The sequence below is a fragment of the Coregonus lavaretus genome, assembly GCF_964263955.1.
Source record: "Coregonus lavaretus genome assembly, chromosome: 16".
NCBI classification, from domain to species: domain Eukaryota; kingdom Metazoa; phylum Chordata; class Actinopteri; order Salmoniformes; family Salmonidae; genus Coregonus; species Coregonus lavaretus.
In genome coordinates this window covers 46924836-46936681 of record NC_140003.1, presented here as the reverse complement: position 1 = coordinate 46936681, position 11846 = coordinate 46924836, and the positions used below count along the sequence as shown (strand labels likewise).

The window sequence follows — 11846 nt, the reverse complement described above, 5'->3', positions numbered from 1 at the left end:
GTAGAGACAACAGAGTAGAGACAGCAGAGTAGAGACAGCAGAGTAGAGACAGCAGAGTAGAGACAACAGAGTAGAGACAGCAGAGTAGAGACAGCAGAGTAGAGACAGCAGAGTAGAGACAGCAGAGTAGAGACAGCAGCCATAGTAGAGACAGCAGAGTAGAGACAGCAGCCATAGTAGAGACAGCAGAGTAGAGACAGCAGCCATAGTAGAGACAGCAGCCAGAGTAGAGACAGCAGAGTAGAGACAGCAGAGTAGAGACAGCAGAGTAGAGACAGCAGCCATAGTAGAGACAGCAGCCAGAGTAGAGACAGCAGAGTAGAGACAGCAGAGTAGAGACAGCAGAGTAGAGACAGCAGAGTAGAGACAGCAGCCATAGTAGAGACAGCAGCCATAGTAGAGACAGCAGAGTAGAGACAGCAGCCATAGTAGAGACAGCAGCCATAGTAGAGACAGTAGCCATAGTAGAGACAGCAGAGTAGAGACAGCAGAGTAGAGACAGCAGAGTAGAGACAGCAGAGTAGAGACAGCAGAGTAGAGACAGCAGAGTAGAGACAGCAGAGTGGAGACAGCAGAGTAGAGACAGCAGCCATAGTAGAGACAGCAGAGTAGAGACAGCAGAGTAGAGACAGCAGAGTAGAGACAGCAGAGTAGAGACAGCAGAGTAGAGACAGCAGCCATAGTAGAGACAGCAGCCATAGTAGAGACAGCAGCCATAGTAGAGACAGCAGAGTAGAGACAGCAGAGTAGAGACAGCAGAGTAGAGACAGCAGCCATAGTAGAGACAGCAGAGTAGAGACAGCAGAGTAGAGACAGTAGCCATAGTAGAGACAGCAGAGTAGAGACAGCAGCCATAGTAGAGACAGCAGCCATAGTAGAGACAACAGAGTAGAGACAGCAGAGTAGAGACAGCAGCCATAGTAGAGACAGCAGCCATAGTAGAGACAGCAGCCATAGTAGAGACAGCAGAGTAGAGACAGCAGAGTAGAGACAGCAGAGTAGAGACAGCAGCCATAGTAGAGACAGTAGAGTAGAGACAGCAGAGTAGAGACAGCAGAGATAGTAGAGACAGCAGAGTAGAGACAGCAGAGTAGAGACAGCAGAGTAGAGACAGCAGCCATAGTAGAGACAGCAGAGTAGAGACAGCAGAGTAGAGACAGCAGAGTAGAGACAGCAGCCATAGTAGAGACAGCAGAGTAGAGACAGTAGAGTAGAGACAGCAGAGTAGAGACAGCAGCCATAGTAGAGACAGCAGAGTAGAGACAGCAGAGTAGAGACAGCAGAGTAGAGACAGCAGCCATAGTAGAGACAGCAGAGTAGAGACAGCAGCCATAGTAGAGACAGCAGAGTAGAGACAGCAGCCATAGTAGAGACAGCAGAGTAGAGACAGCAGCCATAGTAGAGACAGCAGAGTAGAGACAGTAGCCATAGTAGAGACAGCAGAGTAGAGACAGCAGAGTAGAGACAGTAGCCATAGTAGAGACAGCAGAGTAGAGACAGCAGCCATAGTAGAGACAGCAGCCATAGTAGAGACAGCAGAGTAGAGACAGCAGAGTAGAGACAGTAGCCATAGTAGAGACAGCAGAGTAGAGACAGCAGCCATAGTAGAGACAGCAGCCATAGTAGAGACAGCAGAGTAGAGACAGCAGAGTAGAGACAGCAGAGTAGAGACAGCAGAGTAGAGACAGCAGAGTAGAGACAGCAGAGTAGAGACAGTAGCCATAGTAGAGACAGCAGAGTAGAGACAGCAGAGTAGAGACAGCAGAGTAGAGACAGCAGAGTAGAGACAGCAGAGTAGAGACAGTAGCCATAGTAGAGACAGCAGAGTAGAGACAGCAGAGTAGAGACAGTAGCCATAGTAGAGACAGCAGAGTAGAGACAGCAGCCATAGTAGAGACAGCAGCCATAGTAGAGACAACAGAGTAGAGACAGCAGAGTAGAGACAGTAGCCATAGTAGAGACAGCAGAGTAGAGACAGCAGCCATAGTAGAGACAACAGAGTAGAGACAGCAGAGTAGAGACAGCAGAGTAGAGACAGCAGAGTAGAGACAGCAGAGTAGAGACAGCAGCCATAGTAGAGACAGCAGAGTAGAGACAGCAGCCATAGTAGAGACAGCAGAGTAGAGACAGCAGCCATAGTAGAGAGTGGAGACAGTAGATGGATAAAAGGAATGTGGTACACTGACAGCTTTGTGAGATCATCTTTTAAAAGAGTAAATGTTTGACAGCACACAAAAGCCATTTCTATATAAAAAAAATCACAATTCTTAACTCTGATCCTGTTATATTGAACGTTGTTTACTAAACGAACCAGGCAGAAAAACCAACAACCTGCAACATCTCACTCTAACCAAACATAGGATAGTGATGTTCAACCTTGATTTCAAACTGTCAAAGCATCGCTTAGTTCAGATACCGTACTGTAGATAGGCCACGTTTGTGTCCCAAACGGCACCTTATTCCTTACATATTGCACTAATTTTGACCCTTATGGGCACCGGTCAAAAGTAGTACACTACATAGGAAATAGGGACATTTGTGAAATAACCATGTCTTCATTGTGTGTGATTCATTCCACATCAACATCATCTCATATGACAGAAGCCCTTCAATTCTCCTCAAGAGGACAAGTGGCAAATAAAGATTTTGTAAACCAAGAAAATATGGTACTTTGTGTAGGTCTGCGTTTGTCAGGTCAGCACCGTGATGTCTGCACAAAAACACTTCACTCGACGCGAACGTACAATATCCGGTGTCCGTCTAGTCAAAACTCCTGCCCACTCAATCACCACATAGAGCATAGTAGTCACAGGGTCGAGGATATCCACATGGCTTGGTTAGAAAATCAGTAACACGCCGGATGCTTCACTAATGGCACCCTATTCCCTATGTGGTGCATTACTTTTGACCAGGGTCAAAATCGGGCTATCAGGGTACCATTTGGGACGGAAACACTGACTCCACAATATGGTGGTGACAGAAGTCTGCTGTTGGTCATCCAGTCTTAACATGAAGCGTTCAGCCATTGGAAGAGACACCATCTCACCAGCCAAACATGTACTCCATCGCTTTGGAAACCAAACTATCATCTTTCCTTGGGGTCTGTCCGTCTGCCACCACCTGAAATCACACACATAGCATGGTTGGTCCATGTCCATAGAGACAGTGACACTTAAATGGCACTTTTAAGACTGAAATTTAAAAAGGCAACCTATCTGTGCACTCACTCACATCCTTCACCGTGTTTTAACTATTTTCAATCATGTAGTATGCATTGAGTGCATTGTACGGATTGAGGTTTGTGAATGTTTTTATCTAGAGAAGTCGCTTTGCTGTCCTCTAGTGGACATATAGCCCTGTAGTCCTCTATGGTGTATCTCCTGTAGTCCTCTATGGTGTATCTCCTGTAGTCCTCTATGGTGTATCTCCTGTAGTCCTCTATGGTGTATCTCCTGTAGTCCTCTATGGTGTATCTCCTGTAGTCTATAGCCCTGTAGTCCTCTATGGTGTATCTCCTGTAGTCCTCTATGGTGTATCTCCTGTAGTCCTCTATGGTGTATCTCCTGTAGTCTATAACCCTGTAGTCCTCTATGGTGTATCTACTGTAGACCTCTATGGTGTATCTCCTGTAGTCCTCTATGGTGTATCTCCTGTAGTCTATAGCCCTGTAGTCCTCTATGGTGTATCTCCTGTAGTCCTCTATGGTGTATCTCCTGTAGTCCTCTATGGGTACAGGGCTATAGACCACAGTAGATACACCATAGAGGACTACAGGGCTATAGACCACAGGAGATACACCATAGAGGACTACAGGGCTATAGACCACAGTAGATACACCATAGAGGACTACAGGAGATGCACCATAGAGGACTACAGGAGATACACCATAGCTATGGTGTATCTACTGTAGTCCTCTATGGTGTATCTACTGTGGTCTATAGCCCTGTAGTCCTCTATGGTGTATCTACTGTAGTCTATAGCCCTGTAGTCCTCTATGGTGTATCTCCTGTGGTCTATAGCCCTGTAGTCCTCTATGGTGTATCTACTGTAGTCTATAGCCCTGTAGTCCTCTATGGTGTATCTACTGTAGTCCTCTATGGTGTATCTACTGTGGTCTATAGCCCTGTAGTCCTCTATGGTGTATCTACTGTAGTCCTCTATGGTGTATCTCCTGTAGTCTATAGCCCTCTATGGTATATCTCCTGTAGTCCTCCATGGTGTATCTCCTGTAGTCCTCTATGGTGTATCTACTGTAGTCTATAACCCTGTAGTCCTCTATGGTGTATCTCCTGTATTCTATAACCCTGTAGTCCTCTATGGTGTATATCCTGTAGTCTATAGCCCTGTAGTCCTCTATGGTGTATCTCCTGTGGTCTATAGCCCTGTAGTCCTCTATGGTGTATCTACTGTAGTCTATAGCCCTGTAGTCCTCTATGGTGTATCTTCTGTGGTCTATAGCCTTGTAGTCCTCTATGGTGTATCTCCTGTAGTCTATAGCCCTGTAGTCCTCTATGGTGTATCTACTGTAGTCTATAGCCCTGTAGTCCTCTATGGTGTATCTACTGTAGTCCTCTATGGTGTATCTCCTGTGGTCTATAGCCCTGTAGTCCTCTATGGTGTATCTCCTGTGGTCTATAGCCCTGTAGTCCTCTATGGTGTATCTACTGTGGTCTATAGCCCTGTAGTCCTCTATGGTGTATCTACTGTAGTCCTCTATGGTGTATCTCCTGTGGTCTATAGCCCTGTAGTCCTCTATGGTGTATCTACTGTAGTCCTCTATGGTGTATCTCCTGTGGTCTATAGCCCTGTAGTCCTCTATGGTGTATCTCCTGTAGTCTATAACCCTGTAGTCCTCTATGGTGTATCTCCTGTGGTCTATAGCCCTGTAGTCCTCTATGGTGTATCTACTGTAGTCCTCTATGGTGTATCTCCTGTGGTCTATAGCCCTGTAGTCCTCTATGGTGTATCTACTGTAGTCTATAGCCCTGTAGTCCTCTATGGTCTATAGCCCTGTAGTCCTCTATGGTGTATCTCCTGTGGTCTATAGCCCTGTAGTCCTCTATGGTGTATCTACTGTGGTCTATAGCCCTGTAGTCCTATATGGTGTATCTCCTGTGGTCTATAGCCCTGTAGTCCTCTATGGTGTATCTACTGTGGTCTATAGCCCTGTAGTCCTATATGGTGTATCTACTGTGGTCTATAGCCCTGTAGTCCTCTATGGTGTATCTTCTGTGGTCTATAGCCTTGTAGTCCTCTATGGTGTATCTCCTGTAGTCTATAGCCCTGTAGTCCTCTATGGTGTATCTACTGTAGTCTATAGCCCTGTAGTCCTCTATGGTGTATCTACTGTAGTCCTCTATGGTGTATCTCCTGTGGTCTATAGCCCTGTAGTCCTCTATGGTGTATCTCCTGTGGTCTATAGCCCTGTAGTCCTCTATGGTGTATCTACTGTAGTCTATAGCCCTGTAGTCCTCTATGGTGTATCTACTGTAGTCCTCTATGGTGTATCTCCTGTGGTCTATAGCCCTGTAGTCCTCTATGGTGTATCTACTGTGGTCTATAGCCCTGTAGTCCTCTATGGTGTATCTACTGTAGTCCTCTATGGTGTATCTCCTGTGGTCTATAGCCCTGTAGTCCTCTATGGTGTATCTACTGTAGTCCTCTATGGTGTATCTCCTGTGGTCTATAGCCCTGTAGTCCTCTATGGTGTATCTCCTGTAGTCTATAACCCTGTAGTCCTCTATGGTGTATCTCCTGTGGTCTATAGCCCTGTAGTCCTCTATGGTGTATCTACTGTAGTCCTCTATGGTGTATCTCCTGTGGTCTATAGCCCTGTAGTCCTCTATGGTGTATCTACTGTAGTCTATAGCCCTGTAGTCCTCTATGGTCTATAGCCCTGTAGTCCTCTATGGTGTATCTCCTGTGGTCTATAGCCCTGTAGTCCTCTATGGTGTATCTACTGTGGTCTATAGCCCTGTAGTCCTATATGGTGTATCTCCTGTGGTCTATAGCCCTGTAGTCCTCTATGGTGTATCTACTGTGGTCTATAGCCCTGTAGTCCTATATGGTGTATCTACTGTGGTCTATAGCCCTGTAGTCCTCTATGGTGTATCTACTGTAGTCTATAGCCCTGTAGTCCTCTATGGTGTATCTCCTGTAGTCCTCTATGGTGCATCTCCTGTAGTCCTCTATGGTGTATCTACTGTAGTCTATAACCCTGTAGTCCTCTATGGTGTATCTCCTGTAGTCTATAGCCCTGTAGTCCTCTATGGTGTATCTCCTGTAGTCTATAACCCTGTAGTCCTCTATGGTGTATCTGCTGTGGTCTATAACCCTGTAGTCCTCTATGGTGTATCTCCTGTAGTCTATAACCCTGTAGTCCTCTATGGTGTATCTCCTGTGGTCTATAGCCCTGTAGTCCTATATGGTGTATCTCCTGTAGTCTATAGCCCTGTAGTCCTCTATTGTGTATCTCCTGTAGTCCTCTATGGTGTATCTACTGTAGTCTATAGCCCTGTAGTCCTATATGGTGTATCTACTGTAGTCCTCTATGGTGTATCTGCTGTGGTCTATAGCCCTGTAGTCCTCTATGGTGTATCTCCTGTGGTCTATAGCCCTGTAGTCCTATATGGTGTATCTCCTGTAGTCTATAGCCCTGTAGTCCTATATGGTGTATCTACTGTAGTCCTCTATGGTGTATCTCCTGTGGTCTATAACCCTGTAGTCCTCTATGGTGTATCTCCTGTGGTCTATAACCCTGTAGTCCTCTATGGTGTATCTCCTGTAGTCTATAACCCTGTAGTCCTCTATGGTGTATCTCCTGTAGTCTATAGCCCTGTAGTCCTCTATGGTGTATCTGCTGTGGTCTATAACCCTGTAGTCCTCTATGGTGTATCTCCTGTAGTCTATAACCCTGTAGTCCTCTATGGTGTATCTCCTGTGGTCTATAGCCCTGTAGTCCTATATGGTGTATCTCCTGTAGTCTATAGCCCTGTAGTCCTCTATTGTGTATCTCCTGTAGTCCTCTATGGTGTATCTACTGTAGTCTATAGCCCTGTAGTCCTATATGGTGTATCTACTGTAGTCCTCTATGGTGTATCTGCTGTGGTCTATAGCCCTGTAGTCCTCTATGGTGTATCTACTGTAGTCCTATATGGTGTATCTCCTGTGGTCTATAGCCCTGTAGTCCTATATGGTGTATCTACTGTAGTCCTATATGGTGTATCTACTGTGGTCTATAACCCTGTAGTCCTCTATGGTGTATCTACTGTGGTCTATAGCCCTGTAGTCCTCTCGTCTTTGATGGCCTTACAACTTCTGTTGGTTTTGGCAAAGTATTGAATGGTGAAACCCCCCTGATCCTACCTGGTAATCACTGCTGGAGGCCTGGTAGGCTGCACTGAGGGGCCTCATAGAGGAGCGAGGAGTAGAGACATGGTGGCCTGGGGTCCCGTTTCTGACTGGAGGAGTAAATACTGAGCCGGAGAAGGTAGCACCTCGGTCTGAGCTGACTGGAGGAGTAAATACTGAGCCGGAGAAGGTAGCACCTCGGTCTGAGCTGACTGGAGGAGTAAATACTGAGCCGGAGAAGGTAGCACCTCGGTCTGAGCTGACTGGAGGAGTAAATACTGAGCCGGAGGAGGTAGCACCTCGGTCTGAGCTGACTGGAGGAGTAAATACTGAGCCGGAGGAGGTAGCGCCTCGGTCTGAGCTCTCCATCACATTCTGAGAGACAGAGACACACACACAGAAATCATCTTCATTCATGATTAGATATGTTGTTTACATAGTGATAAATACACCCATCCATTTCTAAATGTTTGGACTTTTCAGTTGAATTATTAAAACAGTGTCAAATTATATTATCACTGTGTTCCTAATTTTAAAATTTACCCAGAGCGACTTACCTTATCAATGCATGGTTTAACACCAATCATTATAGCCTCGCCAAAAATCTTCCCATCTTTACTTAGTGCTTTTCTTGCTTGGAGTTTAGACTGATATTGAATGTGCATCCAGTTACCAGTGTTGGACATCTATTAGAACAAGAGAACAGTGCAGTGTAACAGAACGCACACACTTACATTTCCTTTTCAACGGATGCAAATATTCTTACCACGTGTTTCATTATGTTTCCATACTGGGCAAACTGCAACAGAATATAAGATGCGGCGGCAGGAGGGAACCTGTTTAAACAAAGAGTATTATTCATTCAGGAAGCTGTTCATTTTCACCTCAACTATAGAATATATGTCCGTTCTAGGGGTCCAGCATTGTGATCCACAGATCAGACACAGTCAGTGCATCTGTTCAAGGTCGAACCAGGTCACAATTTGACTGGTCCTACAGTGAAAACTCCGGCCACCTGGGGAACCAGGTGAGCTAAAAAAGAACTCACCCATTATTTCAACAGTTAAAGCTACAGGTAACTGCCAAAACAGTGGAAATGCTTGAGTAAATGAGAGATACAAATTATATTGAAAGCATTCGCTTCCACACAGGTGTAGTTCCTGAGTTGATTAAGCAATTAACATCCCATCATGCTTAGGGTCATGTATACAAATGCTGGGCAGGCCATTATTTTGGCTACCATGGCTATGCCCCCATAGGATGACAATGCCGCCATCCACAGGGCACGAGTGGTCACTGAATGGTTTGATGAGCATGAAAACTATGTAAACCATATGCCATGGCTGTCTCAGTCACCAGAGCTCAACCCAATTGAACACTTACGGGAGATTCTGGAGCGGCGCCTGAGACAGTGTTTTCCACCACCATCAACAAAACACCAAATGATGGAATTTCTCATGGAAGAATGATGTCACATCCCTCCAATAGAGTTCCAGACACCTGTAGAATCTATACCAAGGTTCATTGAAGTTGTTCTGGCTCGTGGTGGCCCAACGCCTTATTAAAGCGCAACTGAAGGCAATAAACATATTTTCATATAAAAACAGCCTATGTGGCATCGATATTTGCCCGAAACATTTATTCTACTGTCAAAATTGACCACAAAGTGTAAATAGGATCATCTTGTTCAACGCTCACTAACACGGGGTACACAGAGGCATGATTGTGCGCTATCAAATCCTACCGCAGAACACTAGACAGTGAGACAGACCTGCCTATCAGCGCAGCGTTACCTTAGATTCTGACTATTTTGAGGAAGTAATACTGGCTTTGTTCCTATGGTGTCTCATGGGGGACAAACATTAGTAACTGCCACATTGAACCACACCCCCAAGACTGAAATCTGGTTTTTCTTAATGAGCAACAGAGAAACGCATGCGGGATCGGATGCGTTCGCTCTTTAAGACACTTTATGTTGGGGTTTCCTTTATTTTGGCAGTTACCTGTAGATATTAGGGGGTGCAATACCAGGAACTTACCCAAACACAGTGATCCAAGTATCATCTAGACGGTCTTCAGAAGACAGTGCATCTCCCTGAGTGAAGAAAGGGTCTACTTGGGCTGGAGACATTGTTGACATCGCCTGCTGTCCGATGGTAGCAGGACTAAATATACTGGATGCTGAACAGAAGACGACATTAGGACGTACCTATGAATTCCCTCTCTTAGTAAATCTAAGACCAGTTGGTACAAACAAGTTTGAAGAAAACGAAACAGCTCACCTGTTCCTGGTGTAACTGCCATATAACCAGACAGTGGGGTGTGCATCATTGAGAAGGGCTGAGAGAAGATTACATCCAAATTATTACATTTACATTTGACATTTTTTGTCATTTAGCAGACGCTCTTATCCAGAGCGACTTACAGTATTTTACTTATTTTATTTAAAGGGCACATCGACCGATTTTTCACCTAGTCGGCTCGGGGATTAGAACCAGCGACCTTTCGGTTACTGGCACAACGCTCTTAACCACTAAGCTACCTGCCGCCCCTATTACATGTCCTCTTGATGCAGATACACTACTCAAAATCAAAAGCTTCTGGTGAGATGCTAATGTAGCAGGTGTAGAATCACTAGCAAATTGGATAAAACACTACCCTGGCTAAAGCGACAGACTCTGGGAAAACTCCAGAGGGACTGAAGAGTCTGGGGATGAATCCAGAAGAAGAAGAAAAATGTATGCACTAACTGTAAGTCGCTCTGGATAAGAGCGTCTGCTAAAATGACTAAAATGTAGAACACTACTCTGAGTGTAAAGTGTTGTAGCGCGTAAGGTCCCGGGTTCACGCCCAGGTCAGGAGAGGAATGGAACCTACTCTGTTAACACTTACCTGTTTATGTGCGCCCATAGGGGACATCCCTACAGCAGGACTAGAGAGGTCATCGTAGATACTCCTGACCGGAGGGGCCCCACTCTTGTCTTTGTGTGTAGGAACCACGGGTTGAGGGGTAGAGCCACCTAACAGAGAGAGGGTTAGAGAAACAGTCAGGAATCAATTGGAAATATTGCAGAGGAGAAACTGCCTTTGCCATATTACAACACTGACAGTGAAAGTAACAGATCTTGATAGTAACCAATAAGCAGGTGTTTTAAAGCAAGTTAGGCCTATCACGCTATGAAAGGGATGTTAGATAATTAGATATGACAGACTGTAAAGTCAACTAGCTAGTTATTTGTTTTAGTGAACAACAAATGACCCCCAAAAGTAAACTATCACTCACCTGTTTGAAGTGGTGACCTCATATCCATGACCCCAAATGACCGAGGCTGGGGTGTGACAGGTGCCGGCAGATCCCCCATCAAAAATCCGGGGAGAAACTGGGCACCCGGGCCGGGCTTGGGTGATGTTGGGGAACCCAGAGTCATTAGTTCCGTGCCTAGGGCCAGATAACGTTAGTTAGCGAAGTTAATGAATAAGTAAGCTAGCTAGTTGTTAGTACACAGGTACCTAGCTATGGCTCTTTTGTTAGTCTATAGCCTAGCATTCCTCCACATTGTTAGCAAAATAGTTCAGCTGCTGATTTCAAAACTCTTCTTTTAGCTAATCATCAAAGTTACTAACTGGCTAGTAGCTGACTTAGCTAGCTAGCTATAAACATTACAACAATAGCTAGCTAGCTAATTTAGCTAACTGACCAGTCACCATGCCAAACGTGTTAGCTAGCTAGTTGGTTAGCTTCACTAGCTAACTTTGCCCACCAACGATTGCTTTTGTTGACATTCTCTGAATGTTAACTAACGTTAGCTACCTTGTAATACGTTCACAGCGAAACTCAAAGTCAACACTGTACTGTAAGCGCTACGGTTAGATAACTCATGTGATAATGCTAACGTCGTTAGCTAGCAGTATTCTGTATCTGTTTAGCTTGCTGGATTGAGGAAAATATGATTAGTTACCCACCTTGGAATTCCATACTAAACCTAAGGACCACCGATTGTACAAAACCTTGGAACAGCGAGACACCAGAGAAACTAGCGAAGTTGAAGATGCGCCTCAAGTTTTCAAATTCTGTCGGAAATGGCGCGTTAGTTCGTCACCTAACTCGCTGGGCTGTGTCCTTTCTCTTACAGTCTGTGGTTCAGCTAACTCGCTGGGCTGTGTCCTTTCTCTTACAGTCTGTGGTTCTGCTAACTCGCTGGGCTGTGTACTTTCTCTTACAGTCTGTGGTTCTGCTAACTCGCTGGGCTGTGTCCTTTCTCTTACAGTCTGTGGTTCTGCTAACTCGCTGGGCTGTGTCCTTTCTCTTACAGTCTGTGGTTCTGCTAACTCGCTGGGCTGTGTCCTTTCTCTTACAGTCTGTGGTTCTGCTAACTCGCTGGGCTGTGTCCTTTCTCTTACAGTCTGTGGTTCTGCTAACTCGCTGGGCTGTGTCCTTTCTCTTACAGTCTGTGGTTCTGCTAACTCGCTGGGCTGTGTCCTTTCTCTTACAGTCT

At 45.4% G+C, this 11846-nt stretch overlaps 1 protein-coding gene across 1 annotated transcript; it reads right to left on the bottom strand.

The window, feature by feature from the left end:
* Nucleotides 1-2983: 2983 nt before the first annotated feature.
* On the bottom strand, nucleotides 2984-10790 carry LOC311143325 (nucleoporin NUP35-like). Its single transcript, XM_084179157.1, has 9 exons — nucleotides 10634-10790; nucleotides 10243-10370; nucleotides 9633-9690; nucleotides 9390-9531; nucleotides 8117-8186; nucleotides 7908-8036; nucleotides 7650-7725; nucleotides 7366-7460; nucleotides 2984-3120 (listed from the first exon to the last, which is right to left on the bottom strand). Exons 1-9 carry the CDS (start codon nucleotides 10776-10778, stop codon nucleotides 3043-3045), a joined length of 921 nt encoding a protein of 306 aa, XP_084035283.1. The 5' UTR covers nucleotides 10779-10790; the 3' UTR covers nucleotides 2984-3042.
* Nucleotides 10791-11846: the final 1056 nt, after the last annotated feature.

Coding starts and splice junctions, on each gene's coding strand:
- LOC311143325 (XM_084179157.1), bottom strand. CDS start 10,778: ATGACTCTGGGTTCCCCAACATCACCCAAGCCCGGCCCGGGTGCCCAG. Junction 9,532..9,632: donor GGCAGTTACACCAGGAACAG/GTGAGCTGTTTC, acceptor TCTTCTGTTCAG/CATCCAGTATATTTAGTCCT. Junction 8,037..8,116: donor GAAACATAATGAAACACGTG/GTAAGAATATTT, acceptor TTGTTCTAATAG/ATGTCCAACACTGGTAACTG.